Genomic DNA, 15,854 nt, shown 5'->3' on the forward strand with positions numbered 1-15,854 from the left:
AATCTGCTACCATATTGCATTACTTTGAAGTAAATGACCAAGTTTTTCAATTTCTTCTACACTGTTTAGCAATTTTAAGTGAACTCCATTTACTATTTCAATTTCACTTAATATCTCATGTGAATGAAATTTGGTTTCTCTTTTAGAAAGGTGATATTTAGTCAACCAGAATAAATTTGAAGGGGCATGTTTGTGAACGTCATCTTATTTACCCTCATGAAGGTGTATCTTAGAATTTCTGCTTATGGAAAACTGAGCTGAACACGGATGACAACTGCAGACAAGCTTCCACTCATCATGTGTGGCCAACCATCAGGTTTTAAGTAAAGGAAAAAAACTTAAAGGCATAGAATATACACTAACCCTCAGTATTCAGGATCTTTTAATGGATGGTGTAATTTGGAAGGAACATTTTATTTATCATATTTTTTATTTATTGATTTTAGAGAGCAAGAAGAGAAACATCGATTTGTTGTTCCACTTATTCATGCAGTCATTGGTTGATTCTTGTATGTGCTGTGACCAGGGATCCAACCCACAACTTTTGTGTACTAGAGTGCTGCTCTAGTCAACTGAACTACCCAGGCCAGGGTCAGGATGAACATTTAAAAAAACTTAATATTATTGTTGCTCACAGGGAACAGCCATGAACCCACAAATTTAAGTCTTTATTTGTTTCAAAGTTTTCAGGATGTTACAAATACTGATTTGTCTCTGTGCTTTTATGTTGTGTGGGCACTGAGCTTTTGTCTTCCCATGTTTTCCAAACCGGTAAAATATGCAGTCATCAGTGATAAAGGGCCACAAGCCGTTTGTCCCTGAGGCAAGTTACCTGTGGTGGCTTCTCCCTTATTGTTTTTCTGAGTCTATTCCTCAGAAAGGGTGGAACAGTCAATGTTCCTGAGAGCTGAGCCTTTTACTAAACCTTCTCTGATACAAATCTCTAGACTTAGAATCTGAAAAAGATCTTTGCCATATTATCCTTCCAAGTTTCTTATGTGCTGCCCTTCCCACCATCATTCCAGATGATGACCCTTCAGAAATAGTCCCTGAGCAGATTTCTAAAATCTCTTTACTCTGCAACCCTTCACAGATTTTGTGGGCCACAGGAAAAGCAAAGTAGCAAAAACATACCACAAAAAAATGGGGGAAAGCACAATTGTGATAGCACAATTGTGATGCTTAGCACAGCTCTCTAATCAGTGTTTCAAGGGCAGAGGAAAACAACTCAAAATATTAACTGGTGAGCGTCAGAGCTGTTCTTCTTCAGAGAGCCGAGTGACACAAAACGGAAAACACTGCAATGACCTGTTACTAAATTTAATACCCAAACAGATGGTGTTCTATTCCCCCTCCAAAAAAATAGGATGCTCACCTGACTGGAAAAATCATTTCTGAGCCCCCACCCCAAACCCACTTGCCTAATTTCCATTACATCCAAATGTGGATTGGTTTGTCTCTCTTATTTTGGAGATCTGACTATAAAATCATTCTACTTCTTTCTAGTTGATACTCAAGGGTCAAAATTTAACCATTTTATTTACTTGCAGACTAAGTACTGTTAAACGGAGCCCCAAGCTGTCAGGAAATGAAAGATCTGATAAATTAACATGGTGTTCCTATATTCCCCTTTGGTTAAAATGATAAGATTCTTGTGGGTACTTATCTGGATTTCTCTGGAAAAAAAAAAAAGATGGTTCAGCTTTCATTATAATTTCACCTTCTAGTACATTCCTAAGGACTCCTAACAGGCTTTCAACTCCAGCTAGCTGGTTTGAGACTGTGTCCTTGAAGGGCCAGAGGGCAGGATCCTGCAATTGAGGCTCAGCTCTGAAAACCCACCATCCATGGGATAGTGGCAGGTTGCTTTTTCCTTTAATAAAAAATAGAGGCAGTTAAAAAATTATCTGGAGCTCTATTTTAAATCCCTGTTGAAACCACTGATGCAGAAATAAGTCCACCTTACTTTGACTTTGAAAATATTTTATTTGAATAGTAAATAGTTATACAGTTGAAACAGTTCTATTGAAGCTTTCTATAAATAGCTAACAATTAAGAAAATAATGTATGTAGAAAAGAGATTGCATTTAAAAGTAAGAACTGTTGGTCATGTAAGGGCCTCATGGACCCTCCAAGCAGAATAAAATGGTAGGTTGTCTGTAATTTGCTCAGATAGGTATAAAAGTTAAACTTTTAGCAGATCCCTTTAGAAAAAGGCTGTCTTGTAAAATGCACAGTGAAATGTCGAGAGTGGCGGGGGCTGGGAGGGCACACACACCAAGAAAAAAAAATGATCTGCAATCAAATAATATCTTAATTTTCATAATTAATATAAATAAATAAAGAATAAATAATTACTCATAAATCAACATATACATTTAGAGGGAACTCATATAGTCCTACCGCACTCAACAAAGGCGATCAAACCAAAAAGTCTTATGTGAAATATTGAGGCAGTTTCTACAGCGTCTTTTGAAAATTCCCTTCCCTCCCTCCAAAAACAATTCCAAACAGACAACAGTTCAAGGCATTTGTGGCTATACTAAAGAAAACTCTTTAAGCAATTTGATTTGTTCACATACAAAAAGGTAAAGCCAGACTCCAGCAGTTCACAAGCCATAATAAAGCTAATCGTGTGGGAAGTTCAATTTACAGCCTGTGAAATATAAAGGCATTTATTCCTCAAGATTCACTCAAAACAACCCGTACGCTACATACATAGAAAGCAGAGATTGGTAGGCGAGAGCAAACTGCATTTCTAGACCATGAACACAGCGAATACTAGCAAGAAAAAGAGCTCTCCCCTCCAAGGGAAGGCTTCCAACCACGAGACAAACGCGCATAGCTTTTCTCCCTTGTACAGAAGAGATTGGCTCCTGTTGCACCAAGGGGTGAAAGGGACACAACGCAAAAGGGAGGCTCCAAAAGGAGTCACAACGAGAGGACTGGGGTTACCGTCACGCCACACCAACAGAAGCGGAGACAACACTTTCACCGGGGGTGGGCGCCCCCGACGCGGACGCAGGTTCGGGGCGCGCTCTCTTCGTGGGTCTCCAAGCAAAGGCACAGTTTGAAGGGCCGGGATGGAGGGCGCGCTCTAGCAGGCCGGACGCACGGGCACCTGCAGGAGGATCACCTGTCTGTTCTCGGACGGGTGACACTTGTTGATGTGCCGCGTAAGGCCAGGGGAGCTGTAGAAGGTGGCGGGGCAGTACTTGCAGGGGAACACCTGGGCGGCGTGCAGCAGGCGCAGGTGGCGCTCCTGGGCGCCCTTGCTGGGGAATGTCTCCCCGCACACCTGGCACAGGTGGCACTCGGCGGAGGCACTCAGGCCCAGCATGCCGGCGGTCTCACCGTCGCCCGCCGCTTCCTGCGGCGCCTTCTCGTCGGGCCCCGGGTACAAGGCCAGTAGGTCCTCAGGCGGGGGTGCCGACGGCGTACCTTTGGCCTGCAGTGCCTGGTGGTGAGCCAGCAGGTGCTTGCGCAGATAGGCCTGACGGCGAAACTTCTTGGCGCAGTGGTGGCACTCATAGAGCCCGTCCTCCGAGCCCGATTCCGATACGCCACCGGGGCTCGGAGTGTCGCGGTCACTGCCGCCACCCGTCGCCTCCCGCGCCTCAGCCCTGGCAGCGGTGTCGGGCTCCGATGCGCGGGCGGCGGCCGGCGCAGGGCGAGGTTTGTGCCAGCGGCGATGGGAGGCCAGGTTGGCTGGGCAGCTGAAGACCTTGGCGCACTCGGGACAGCGGTACTCCACGCGTACGATGCGCGAGCACTTGTGCTGCGCCAGCGCGAACGGGTCGGCGTACTCCTCCTTGCAGAGCTGGCAGATGAACTCGCCCAGCGGCCGCGCCGTGCCCCCAGCGCGGCCCCGCGGTGCCTCCACCGGGCCCTCCTTGATCTTGAGCCCCAGCACAGGCGACGTGGTAACCTCGTCCTCGAAGTGCAGCTTGCGGATGGCTTTGGGCTTCTTGGCACCCGGAGCCTTGGTAACCTTGGCGGGGGGCTCGGAGGCAGCCGCGGGGGGTGCGGGCCGCTTGCCCGGGGGCCGAAGGGAGGCGGCAGGGGGCAGAGGGGGGCCGGGCACTGGGCCGCGGGCCGCCTCGGCGCCCGCTGAGAACGCTGTGCCCATCTTGAGCTCGGCTGGCGCAAAGAACAGCGGGTCGCCGCTGCAGGTGCCGCCGCTGCCCGCGCCGTTCGCGCCACCACCGCCACCTCCGAGCAGCGCGGCAGGCGTGGGGAAGGACTCGGCCGAGACCGGTGAGCCGAGGTTGAAGCTGCGCTCGAAGTACTTGTGCTTCTCGTGCTCGCGGCTCACCGGCCGCGTGGGACTATAGAGCGGCGCGGGGTGCGCGGCCTCGGGGTTGCCGAAGTGCGCGGCCCGCAGGCCTGGCTGGGGCGGCAGCTGGCCCGGCGCGCAGGCGAGCGCGGCGGCGAGCGCCGCATGGGCGCGCTCGGCAGGCGGCGGCGGCAACGGACCCGGCCCGGGGCACGGAGCTTGGGGCTCCGCGCGAGCGTCCACGCATCCCGGCGAGAGCAACAGCGCGCGGTCGCCGTCCTCGCAGCCGCGGACTCGGTAAGAGATGGGGGTGGACTTCTTGCTTCGCTTCACCAGGAAGCCGCGGGGCATGTTGGCGCGGCACGAGGGCAAGGCACTGGCTCGGTCCCACCACTGGCGGCCTCAGTGCCCCCGGCCCATGGCCCGGCGCGGCGGCTGCGGGACTCGCGTGGCGCCAGTTGCTGCTCGGCCCAGCTCTATGCCCTGCACGCGCGTCCCAGTCCCTGGGCCCGGGAGCCGCTCCCTTTTAACGGGGGGAGGGGGCCATTGTTCTCGCCTCCCGCTTCCCCCGGAGCCAATCAGCGCGCCCGCAGCTCCTCTGCGGGTAGGGTGGGAGGGCGGCGGGGCGGCAAAAAGAGGGTCGGGACTCCGGGGTCGCCCGGTAGGTGCGGCAGATGTACCTGAGGGCGCGAGGCCCCCGCGCGCGCCCCGCCGCCGCCCCGCCCGGCGCCGCCACCCCGCCCGGCCCAGGCACACGCCCGGCCCCGCCTCACTTTACGGTCTGCTGCTCCTCTATGGGGAGGCGCACGTGCCTGGGCTTTGTGTCTCTCCTCCGGGGGGCGCGGAGCCGCCAAATGGGCCCGTCCATCAGCACGACAATGCACGCCCCCCTCCCGCGCGGGGATTACCCGCAGGTCGCGAGCAAAATAGCAACAAAGGAGAAGAATGGCCCCAAATATGTCGGGAGGGTTCAATCCTCGAGCCAGCGCGGAGGGGAAGTTGGGCGCGCTGATTGGGGAGGGGCGGTGGTGGCCCGAGCCGGCGCGGGGGAGAGGATGCGGCTGCTGGGGCGGGATAGGGCGCGGAGGAGGCGCAGGAACTCCTCGTGCTGTTTGGGAAATAATTAAAAACTGAAAATAGCTGCAAACCCCGGGCTGCCAAGAGTTCCTGCCCGTGTCAGACGGGTGGGCCGCGGGACCCTAGACCCTAGCGAAAACGGGGTTCTATGTTTAGGTAGAGAATCTGGCCTTCGGGCTGCAGCCGAGGGCGGTGTTCGTGTCCGCATCCTGGGCGCGCGACCCTGGACCTCGGGAAGGCTTCGAGTTTGATAAGCAGTTGGCACCGCACTTCAGTTGCCAGCAGACGCGGCACTAAAGGGGTGAGGGGGCGGACTGGGCTGGGTTCCAAAAGGAACTTGAGTTTCTGAACTTTTTTTTTTTTTTTTGTATTCCTGTGAGTTTAAGGATTAGCGTCGTCGGAGGGTCCGGGTGCAGAGTGCTCAGAGCCTCCGCGTCGCCCAGAGCTGGGTTGATACGGGTGGAACTGGCCAGAGATTGAAACGCGAGGTCAGACGCGTGCGCCCCAGTGAAGTTGGTTTCCGCTCTCTTTGCGCGGCCTCCTGCGTTTTCATTCCGAGCGGGCATTTTGTCTGCGGGTTGACATCAGATGCTAAATCAAGGGCTCCAATCAAGGCTCTGCAGAATAAAGGGGCTGCCTGTCTCGGCGCAGCCTCCCCCCCCCCCCCCCCCCGGAGCCGTGCCCCCTTCACCTTTGTGAAGGAAATTAACCTCCAGCTATTGAGCGCGGGTCGCGGCCAATCTGGACGCAAAAGCGACGCGTGCTGCCGGCTGAGGGGGAGGGGGGGCAATCTGTTCTCTGAGGCAGGCTGCGGCCTCGGAGAGGACAAGCCCCCTCCCCGCCCCGGGGCCTCCAGAAAAAGACAGCAGCGAAGATCGTTTGGACCCAGACTCGGCTTTGCTTCCATCCGGTTCGCAGCCCAGCCCAGAGGAAGCACAAAAGGCAGCTCCTCCGGGGACGCAGTGGAACCCCATGAGCGCTTAGTGACCCTGATCGCCTGTCACTTAGGGAACCAGTAGCAAAGCTACAAAAAATAAAATGTTATATTGTGAGTTAAATATCACTTTTTGAAAGAGAAAAGGAAGCGAACATTTTGCTGCAAAGCCCTGTGCACCCAGATAGATTTTTGCTGAGTTCTGCTTATGTTTCATTCCACTGAAGGTATTTAATTATTTTCGGATTTTCCCTCTGAAAATACCCTGGCGTGGAAATTAAGCAGAATTTTAAAATAGAGTTCGCATGAGTAATAAGTTGTAATGGGACAGTTGTTAGGGTTCATCAAGGGAAAAGATATTTGATGGTTTTGTTATATATATATATATATTTTTTTTTTAACTCACAGACTGAAGGAGAAGAAGACATATAATGGATTATATATTTTTGAAAGTTCTCGCCCTCCTTTAAAATGTTAAACGAGATGAATGCTAGAGCTGGAAAAAGTCAGAAATCCTAAAATAAGTTTATCTAAAATGTATAAATGTGTTTCCGTCTAAAAGTCCTGTAACTGATGTTATTTTCCTGCTCTTTTGAGAGCTGATTAATACCGCTGATGAGCAGAAGTGGGAAAGGGATTCCGGGACAGCTCTGGCCAATTTTATTTTCTAATCACGAATCCCATCTGGATTGTGGAAGAACAGGGCGGGGGCTCGGTCGGCGATCCCTAACTGACTGCGGGGTGGTTGGTCTCGGTGTGTAACACTCCTTTCATTCAACAGACGACAGGGAGAGTCAGTCATTTCGCGAATCCTCTAAAAATAACGACACCGGTAATTGTAAAGAGGGAGGGGCGGCGGAGGGAGGCGGCAAAACAAAACTAAACTCCTTCACCACTGCAGCAAATTCAAATAGGGCTCTGAATTAAGCCAAGAGAATATATTGAACATATTGAGACACTGAAATTCAATGGATCCGTCTTTTTTTTTTTTTTTTTAATGTGTGGTTTTTAGGCCCGCTAGAGAAAAAAGAAATAAGCTTTCAGACGGGTACGGTAAAAATAAATGGGCACATGAAAGCTCCAAGAACTAGAAACTAATTTCAGAACCCAGAGCTGGGAGAGAATCAGGCTGTGTGCACGCACCCATGGGGACGTGTACTCTCGCACCGGGTCGTTGGTTTCAGTTGTTTTCTGCGTGATTTTATTTCTCAGAATCTGCGAGCTTGCATGGAGTCGAGATACTGGTCTCCCTAAAGGAAGAGCGCAGTCTCACCACGCTGCGCCCCGGCGGCCGGCCTTTGCGCGCTGCATTCGGAGTACCCGCGGAGAGGAGCGGAGCCAGGAAGACACTGAGCGCTGATTTGTAACCCCCATCCTCGCTGCAGGGGAGCCTTGCGGAAGCCAAGCGTTTAAGGTTCCTAGGAAGGGCCCGAGGAGTGTACGCCCCGTGTTCTAGGTGACTCCTCCCTGTCCTGTGGGGTCCTGGCCAGCGCTTTTGGGAAAACACGGCAGCCACTGTCGCTCCATGTCCATGCTGTGGCTTCTTTCTCGGACCGCTGCAGAGCTGGAGGCCGCAGGCGCCCTAAATTTTCCTGCCTTGGTGTCCCAGGCTGCTGTCGGGGAGCACTCGGGAGTTCACTGCGACCTCCCAATTTAAGATCCTATCTCCAGGGAGTTTATAGAAAGCTCAAAGCTTGGAAATGAGTGCTAGAACGGGGAATTTAGGCCCAGGAATTGCCCCTTGAGGTGTCCACGAGTCCAGGCAGCACCTGAGCTCTGAGAGGCAAAGACGAGAGAGTCCACAGGCCCCCGCGGCGCGTGGCGCGCTTGGAGACTCCTGGGAGGGGCGAGGAGGTGTCAGGTTCCCTACCCCTCACCCCGACACACACATCCCAATCCCTCCTTGACCACGAGCCACGACCCCAGACTGAGCCGAGCGTTGCCTCCTTAGCACCCGCCATCAGGTCCCCGGAGGGCGCTGCGCGCCGACCTGAGCCCAGGATGAGTTTTTTTGTGAGTCCCAAGGGCACGCGAGAGACACGCGCAACCCGCCGCCCGCTGCCCCGCGCCACTCTGGCCTCCCAGCACCTTCCGCCCCCGCCCGCGGGCCGTCGCCTTTGTTCGGTATATTAGCATAAAGCTGCCACGGATCTCCCGTTTAAATAATTCCACACAAAAGGAGAGTGCATGAAAGAAAGCGAACAAGGGAGACCCGCGAGGCCGCGCGGTCCGCCGGGCGCGGGAGCAGCGGCGTTCAAGTATGTCCCTCCCCTCGAGTTTCAAGTGCCCCCGGCAATCTGCTGCGCGCGCATTATTCGACTCGGGGTGGAAGGGGTGGCTGCAGCCTCTTTTATCCTCGGAGTGTGCCGTCGGGGCTACTGAGCGCTCGTTGAAGTGCCCTCGGGATTGTTTGTTTTCGCCGCGGGTGGGGCCGCCCAGGTCTGGTTGGGGCGGTGGGGGGGGGGGGGTAGTCAGGAAGGCCCCCGGACCCGGCGACTGGAAGGTTGGTGTCGGCAAAGGTTGGCAAAGGGGAGGCTAGAAAATGTGAAAAAGTCACAACTAGAGAAGTGTGTCGTTGAACGTGGGCGCACAAGGGGACTGCTTCCACCTGTAAGGTGACGTCCCCATTTTCCGCGCGCCTCTGTATCAAAAAAAGGCAAAGGCCAGACAAAACTCATCAGAAACTAACCAGAAAGGCCACTGCGACTCCGGTCCTCCCCTCTCCTCTCCCGCCCAGGAGAGGACACGGAGGTAGCCAGGCTCCCGGGGGCCAGGAGCGCGCACTTTTCGTCTTGGCCTGGGTCTCGCTTTTCTTGTTTCTGCTCTTGGTTTTGGGTGTATGTGTTCTAATCCCGCTTTAAATATCTCCATTTGTCCTGCCTTTCTCCTTCTTTTTCTCTCATCTCTGTCCTCCTTTCCTCTCCTCTCCTCCCCTCTTCTCTTCTTTCGCCTCCTCTCTTCTTCTTTCCGGTGCTCTGCTTCTCCGTGTCTCCTTTCCTCTGTACTGGCCTCTCCTTCTCTTTCTCCCCTTTCCTGCGCGCTGTCAGCCCACAATTTACAAGTTCTCTCTTCCCACTCTTCCACTTCTCCCGTCTCCTCCTCCTCCCTGCAGCATCTCCCATCTCTGAGTCTCCCTCTCCGAAGGCCCTTCTCCCTCCTTCTCTCGGTCCGTTCCTGTCTCTCCTTCCCCATTCTGTCGCTTCTCCTCTCCTCCCTCTCTCAACCTCACCTCTCTCCCTTCATCCCTCTCCTCGCTCCCACTCTTCCCTTCTTCCTTCTCCGTCCTTCACTGCCCCCCCCCCCACTCTGTTCCTCCCCCAACTCTCCCTCCTCCCCGCAGGCCAATGTGTGTTATTTTATTTGTCTAGAGAGAGCCTATTTGTTCAGTGATGTGTGGCCTCCTGGCCGCCTGCTTTAATAGGGGACGAGGAGGCTTGGTTTCTGTGAGCATTAGCATACAGCTGCCAGCTCCTGCCCGTTCCCGGCTCACTTTATCCCAGCCTTATCATCACCTCTTCTCTCAACCAGAAAACAATCAACAGCTCCTCGCACACGGCGACTCTCGAGGCCCACGCTCACCCCGGTGCACTTGTGTTCTCTCTCTCTCTCTCTCTCTCTCTCTCTCTCTCTCTCTCTCACACACACACACACTCTTCTACGGGTAAATATTGATTGGCTGGCTTTACATTTTATTCTCCATGCAGTGTTCCCTTTCCTCTCTCACCTTATCTTTTATTTTTCTTTCGCCTTCCCGTGATATTTGGGTGTAATATCAGGAGCCATTTTGGGACAGGAAGTGGCTACACTCTATTGCAAATCAGCATGTGCCAGGAAAGTATTAGAGGCATGGGGGGGGGGAGGTAGTTGTTGCTTGCAATTTGGGGAAAACTTGAGGAAATTAACTTTGGTATTTTCGGTATTCTTTGTTCACGACTATAGAATTCCAAAATCAGGCTTAAAGCCCAAGTTATCACAAATACTGAAACGTAGGGACTTCAGAGATGCAATCTGTCTCCCCAGAATCTGTGTCTGTGCATGCCAAAGGAAGTCCAAATATTGGGCTCTTTGAAGCCTCCCCTTTTTTGCAAGTCTTCATCATCAGTAGGAGTAAATATTTTCATTCTCTTGAAGCCCTTAAAGCGTCCAATTTCAACCTATGATCAACCACTCTTAGATACTTCTCTTATTCTTAGAAGAGTTAGTTCTTCGGTGATAAAATGCTTGTCTTCACATATCTGCTAAAATTTGTGCCTAGATTTGTGAAATTACTCACTTTCTCACTATGGGACAATGGTTACCTCATGTGATACACTTTACACACAAAAATATAATTGAGATATTTTCAAAATTTCCATGGTACTTGTGGAGGTCCAAAACTGGTTTTTGAAAAGCAGCAAGATAAAACATTAAATTTATGTATGATTCAGTATTAAAATTGTCATTGTCATTTAATGTGACTAGAAGCTTTTTAAAGGTAATACTTGGTTACAGAAATGATAATTGTTGATTCTCTGAGGTGGTTCTGTTAAGCTGTACCAAGAGTCCAGGCTGCTCACAGACACTCCATTTGCCGATGGATTTGACCCAGGGCCTCTCAGCAGAAGGGAGAAGAGGGAAGATAGTTTCTTAAGCTGACTCATTCGCAGGCCCCCAAATACGGGTCTGTGAGTGTTGGGTTTACAGTTTGAGGAGTAAACCAGTAGTGATTATTCTCCATTCAAGTTATATAGTTTGTACAATATGGCCAAAGCTGGGCCCTCACCTGAAATGACCCATGCATTTGTGTAAAACATACCTGTGAAGGAATTAGTGAAGTTTATTGCTTACTTTTGGCTGCCTAAGAAAAATCAGAGTCTAGGGTACTACACATATTTTATTTTTGAGGAGTATTGGTTTGATGACAATGGATGTAGAATTCTGTAATGCTACCAATGACTTTCCCTCCTAATGGCTGTGTTATCCTGGTAATTGTGCCAACTTTTGCTAAACATTAACATGAATGCACCCCCCCCCCAATAAAAACTGAAATTATGTCTATGAAAACCAATTTTAAGCCCTACTGGTCAACATTCTGTCACAAACAGTGTCACACTATCAACTAAAAGAGATCCAGATAAATGAAAACAACCTTATGTGTTGTATCTAAATCTACATGATTTTTAGTAGGCACTTAAATTTGCTTTATTTATAAAAAGGAGGTCATATTATAGGTGACAGGTACCAGGCCTCCAATGCAAAGCATCAGGGCTAACCGTCAAAAAGAAATCAACTAGAGTAATTTCTCACTACTGTTTTCTAGTCTAAAACCCGTGCATGAAATTTAAAAAAAAATTAAAAATATGAAAAATTAAATCAGAGTATGAGCTCTTATGTTATATTTTAGTTTTTCACTGCAAGGATTGCAATTGCAACCTCCTCATTTCAAAAGTTTACTGCAACTTTCCTACACCTCAGTCCCTCTGATGTTTAATTATAGGATTAACTTCTCATCATCGGTTTTACTAATTTTTTCATGTGGGCACACAATTTTTTTTTTTTTATCTCTCAGGATTACTACTGTGTAACAAAATTAGTGTCAGAACATTTCAGAAAATGAAACAGGCACACCCCAGTTAAAAAAAACCACAAGTTTTACACTGTTCGATTTTATTTTATTGCGCAACTGGATTATTCTGCGCAGGAACATGTCTAGTATTAATTAGTAAAGCGTCTCCCTGGCACAGAATGGAGACGCACGGCCGTGCGCCACCTACTGGGGTGATAGAAAACGACATGTATAAGTGGTTGTGGAAAAGAAACGAGAAAACCGGGAGACAATGGTTGCTTGCCTGTGAAGCCAGGCTTCAGAGAGGTTTCCCAGGGATACAGAGCGCTTCCGGGAACGACATGTGTGAAAACAATAAAGTGGAGACCGTGGCCACAACTAAATGATGCCTGGCCACGCGTACATGGGCAGGTGGTATTGATTATAGTGCAGGTAGTCAAGGATGCTCTTCTCCACCAGAGTCTTGTAGATGCTTTCCTCGAAAACTCTTTGGAGGTATTTTTTGGGCTTCTCCTGCAGGTTAATTTCCTCATCTTCTATCTGATGGGCCAACTGCTCTATGGAAGGAAGCCCTTCCTCCTGAAAAACACAGCAAGAGACCAGATACAGAAATTACTTGCACTTGGCCCCACAATAAGATGTCAGTTTCACTAAAAGGAAAAACACCGTGCTCAGTTCCCCAAGGGTGGCCATTTTTCTCCTTACCTTTTAAAAAGTATTTTCAACTCTGGCAATTATACATGACAAAATTTTACCACTTTGCCCATTTTTAAGTGTGCGTTTCAGTGGCTTTAAGGACATTCATGTTGTTGTGCGGCCATCACCACCATCCATGTGCCAAACTGTTTCATCCTCCCAAATGGGAACTCTGTTCCCATTGAACTCTAGCTCCCATTCCTCCTCCTCCTGCTTCCCCACAACCACCATTCTACTTTCTGACTCTGTGAATTTGAGTCCTCTAGGTACCTCGTATGAGTGGAGTCATATAGCATCTGTGTTTTGTGATTAGCTTACTTAGCATTACATCCTCAGGGTTCACCAAGTGTAGTCATTTTAAGCTCTTAATTTTCAGATAGAAGTGATCTGTCATCATGCTTGTTTTAAAAATAAGAAAATAAGTGATTAAACATTTTGACATGAAAAATCCTAGATGGTTTACATTCCTTGGTTAGAATCCCCAAGAAATAGACTTTTAAAGCCTTAGAATATAAGTTTAGTAAAGTCAAATTTCATTGATATCTCTAAGACTGGACTCAGGGAGAATAAAGTCATGTGAAGCTGAGAATCATGTGCTGTGCAGTTAATACAGTGGGGACGTGTTATTCTAAAATTATTCAGACACAAAGCAAGTTGGCCGACTTGTACAGTTAGCACCCGCGCACACATCACCTGGACCCTACCACTAACATTGGACTATATTTGCTTCATCTGCCTATGTGTTTATCTCTAGGAGGGTTGTTATAAAAAGCACTGCACCGACGTTGGCGCTGTGTGCTTTCTGAACACCGTGATAACTGAAAATTGCCCTGAAGAAAGAGACACGTGGACTTGGATGGATGATCTATTTATTTAATTTCCAATGATTCTTTTTATTTTGAACAGAAAAAAAAATTTGCATAACTTGTAGAGCTCTACTGGATCATTAATTTATTAATAGTAAGAACTTTTAGATAGAAAAATATATTCAAACTATAGGGAGGCACAGGGAAATTCTCACTTGATTATTCATGTGAGACACTACTAGGTGTCAGAAATTATGCACACAGGGCTTAGAAAAACAGGCACCGAGGCCCAGGACTTCAAATCAGCTCGACAAAGACGGTGAGAGAGAAAAAGGCAACTGATATGCAGAACTAAATATTAGAGGTGCTAAATCATTTGATGGCCACCAGCATGTCCCCAAGCATATATAATCTAAAATAACATGAAGATGGCCCCTTCTCCCTTAATTTTTCAGAAGCATTGTATCAAATAAAAGCAATACATTTACAATTTCCCCCCACAATAATTATTGAATATTTTGGACTCATGATATAATTCTGCTCTGATATTGGGGTAAATAGTGTAAAGTCACAAAATGGAACTTTAAGTTTGCCTAAGACAAACACTGTTCTCTAGATTATATACAGCTTTTTGTGCATTTGCTTATAGTGTGACCTTTCTCAGTGTGACCATACCCCTCTCCATCTGACCATCTCTCCTCTCAAAGTGCTCATCTATGACCAACCCACTTTATAATGTCACATAAAAGACATGATGCTTTGTGTCTGGGTCTTTTATTTAACAGAATGTTTTGTTTTTCATCCACTTTGTTAGAATGTATCCATACTTCACTTCTTTATATGATGTAATAATATTATATTGTTTATCCATTGATTTGTTGATGGACATTTGAGTGATTTATTCTGAATAGTGCTGCTAATGAACATTCATGTACAAGCCTTCATTTGGATGCTTATTTTTAAATCCTTTGGATGTACATACCCAAGAGTGCAATGACTAGGTCATATAGTAATTTTGTAACTTTTTGAGGAATCATCAAACCATTTTCCACATTAGCTGCACAATTTCCCATCAGCAATGTGTAAGAGGGTTCCAATTTTTCTACATTCTTGATAATACCTTTTTTTTTTTTTTTTTACTAAAGCCAGCCTAGTGGGTATATTTTCCTAATGATAAATGATGTTAACTTCTGTTAATGTAAATGAGTTTATCTCTGGACTCTCAATTTTGTTTCATTGATCTATCTTTATTTAAGTACCATACTGTCTTGGTTACTGTCGATTTGTAGTAAGTTTTGAAATTTTATAGAGTGTATCCTTTGACTTTTTTTTTAATACCCAAAATTGTTTTGGCTACTTGGAGTCCTTTGCATTTTCTTTTCTTTTTTTTTTTTGTATTTTTCTGAAGTTGGAAACGGGGAGGCAGTCAGACAGACTCCCGCATGTGCCCGACCGGGATCCACCCGGCATGCCCACCAGGTCCTTTGCATTTTCATATGCACTTTAGGTTTGACTTTTCCTTCTACAAAAAATACCATAGGGATTTTGATAATATTGCACTGAAACCATAAATTGTTTTGGATAGTATTGCCATCGTAACAATGTAAGTCTTCAAAACCACGAACACAGATATCTTTCCATTTGTTTAGGTGTTCTTTAGTTTCTTCTAGAAATGTTTTGTAGCTTTCAGTGTGCAAGCCTTGTACCTCCTTGTCTGAATTCATTCCCAAGTATTTTATTATTTTAAAATACTTTTATTTCCTCTTTTTCAAGTGAGAGAAGGGGAGATAGACTCCCACATGTGCCCCAACAGGGATCCAGCTGGAAGCCTCATCTGGGGCCATATTCACAACCGAGCTATTTTTAGCACCTGGGGCAGAGGCTCCATAGAGCCATTCTCAGCTTCTAGGGCCAATGCGCTTGAACCAATTGAGTCATGACTGTGGGAGGGGAAAAAAGAAAGAGAGAGAAGAGAGAAGAGGCGTAACAGTAGTGGCCTAGTGGAGAAGAGGAGGGTTGGAGAAGCAGATGGTTGCTTCTCCTGTGTGCTCTGACCGGAAATTGAACCTGGGACTTCCCCATGCCATGCTGGCGCTCTACCACTGAGCCAACTGGCCAGGGCCTAAATTATTTTAAATTGATTTTTAGAGATAGAGAGGAAGGAGAGAGACAGAGATAGAGAGAGAGAAACATCAATTTGTTGTTCCACTCATTCATGCTGTCACTGGTTGACTCTTGTACATGCCCTGACCGGGAACTGAGCCCTCAATCTCAGCATGTTGGGACAATGCTCTAACCAACTGAGCTACCCAGCCAGGGTCTCCAAGTATTTTGTGAGCCTCTAGGCTCACAAAAATTACAGGATATTTTATTGCTTCATATTCATTTTGAGATATCCTCTAATTTTTCTGAGCAGTATATTTTATTATTTTTGATATTATTGTAAATGGAATTGATTTCTCAATTTCATTTTTGGATTATTTATTGTTAATATAGACAACTGATTATTGCATGATCTTG

At 48.0% G+C, this 15,854-nt stretch overlaps 2 protein-coding genes across 3 annotated transcripts in view; both read right to left on the minus strand.

Annotated features, from left to right (window-relative positions):
* Positions 1 to 1,992: 1,992 nt before the first annotated feature.
* INSM1 (INSM transcriptional repressor 1) lies at positions 1,993 to 4,768 on the minus strand. The gene has a single exon (XM_066236728.1). It carries the CDS (start codon positions 4,625 to 4,627, stop codon positions 3,098 to 3,100), a length of 1,530 nt encoding a protein of 509 aa, XP_066092825.1. The 5' UTR covers positions 4,628 to 4,768; the 3' UTR covers positions 1,993 to 3,097.
* Positions 4,769 to 12,003: 7,235 nt separating this feature from the next.
* CFAP61 (cilia and flagella associated protein 61) overlaps positions 12,004 to 15,854 on the minus strand; it is a 381,775-nt gene continuing 377,924 nt past the window's right edge. For both annotated transcript variants that reach the window (XM_066236726.1, XM_066236727.1), the window contains exon 28: positions 12,004 to 12,411. In XM_066236726.1, the coding sequence (XP_066092823.1) occupies positions 12,211 to 12,411 (201 nt within the window). In that variant the 3' untranslated portion in view covers positions 12,004 to 12,210. The remainder of the gene's footprint in view (positions 12,412 to 15,854) is intronic.

The sequence above is a fragment of the Saccopteryx bilineata genome, chromosome 6 (assembly GCF_036850765.1).
Source record: "Saccopteryx bilineata isolate mSacBil1 chromosome 6, mSacBil1_pri_phased_curated, whole genome shotgun sequence".
NCBI classification, from domain to species: domain Eukaryota; kingdom Metazoa; phylum Chordata; class Mammalia; order Chiroptera; family Emballonuridae; genus Saccopteryx; species Saccopteryx bilineata.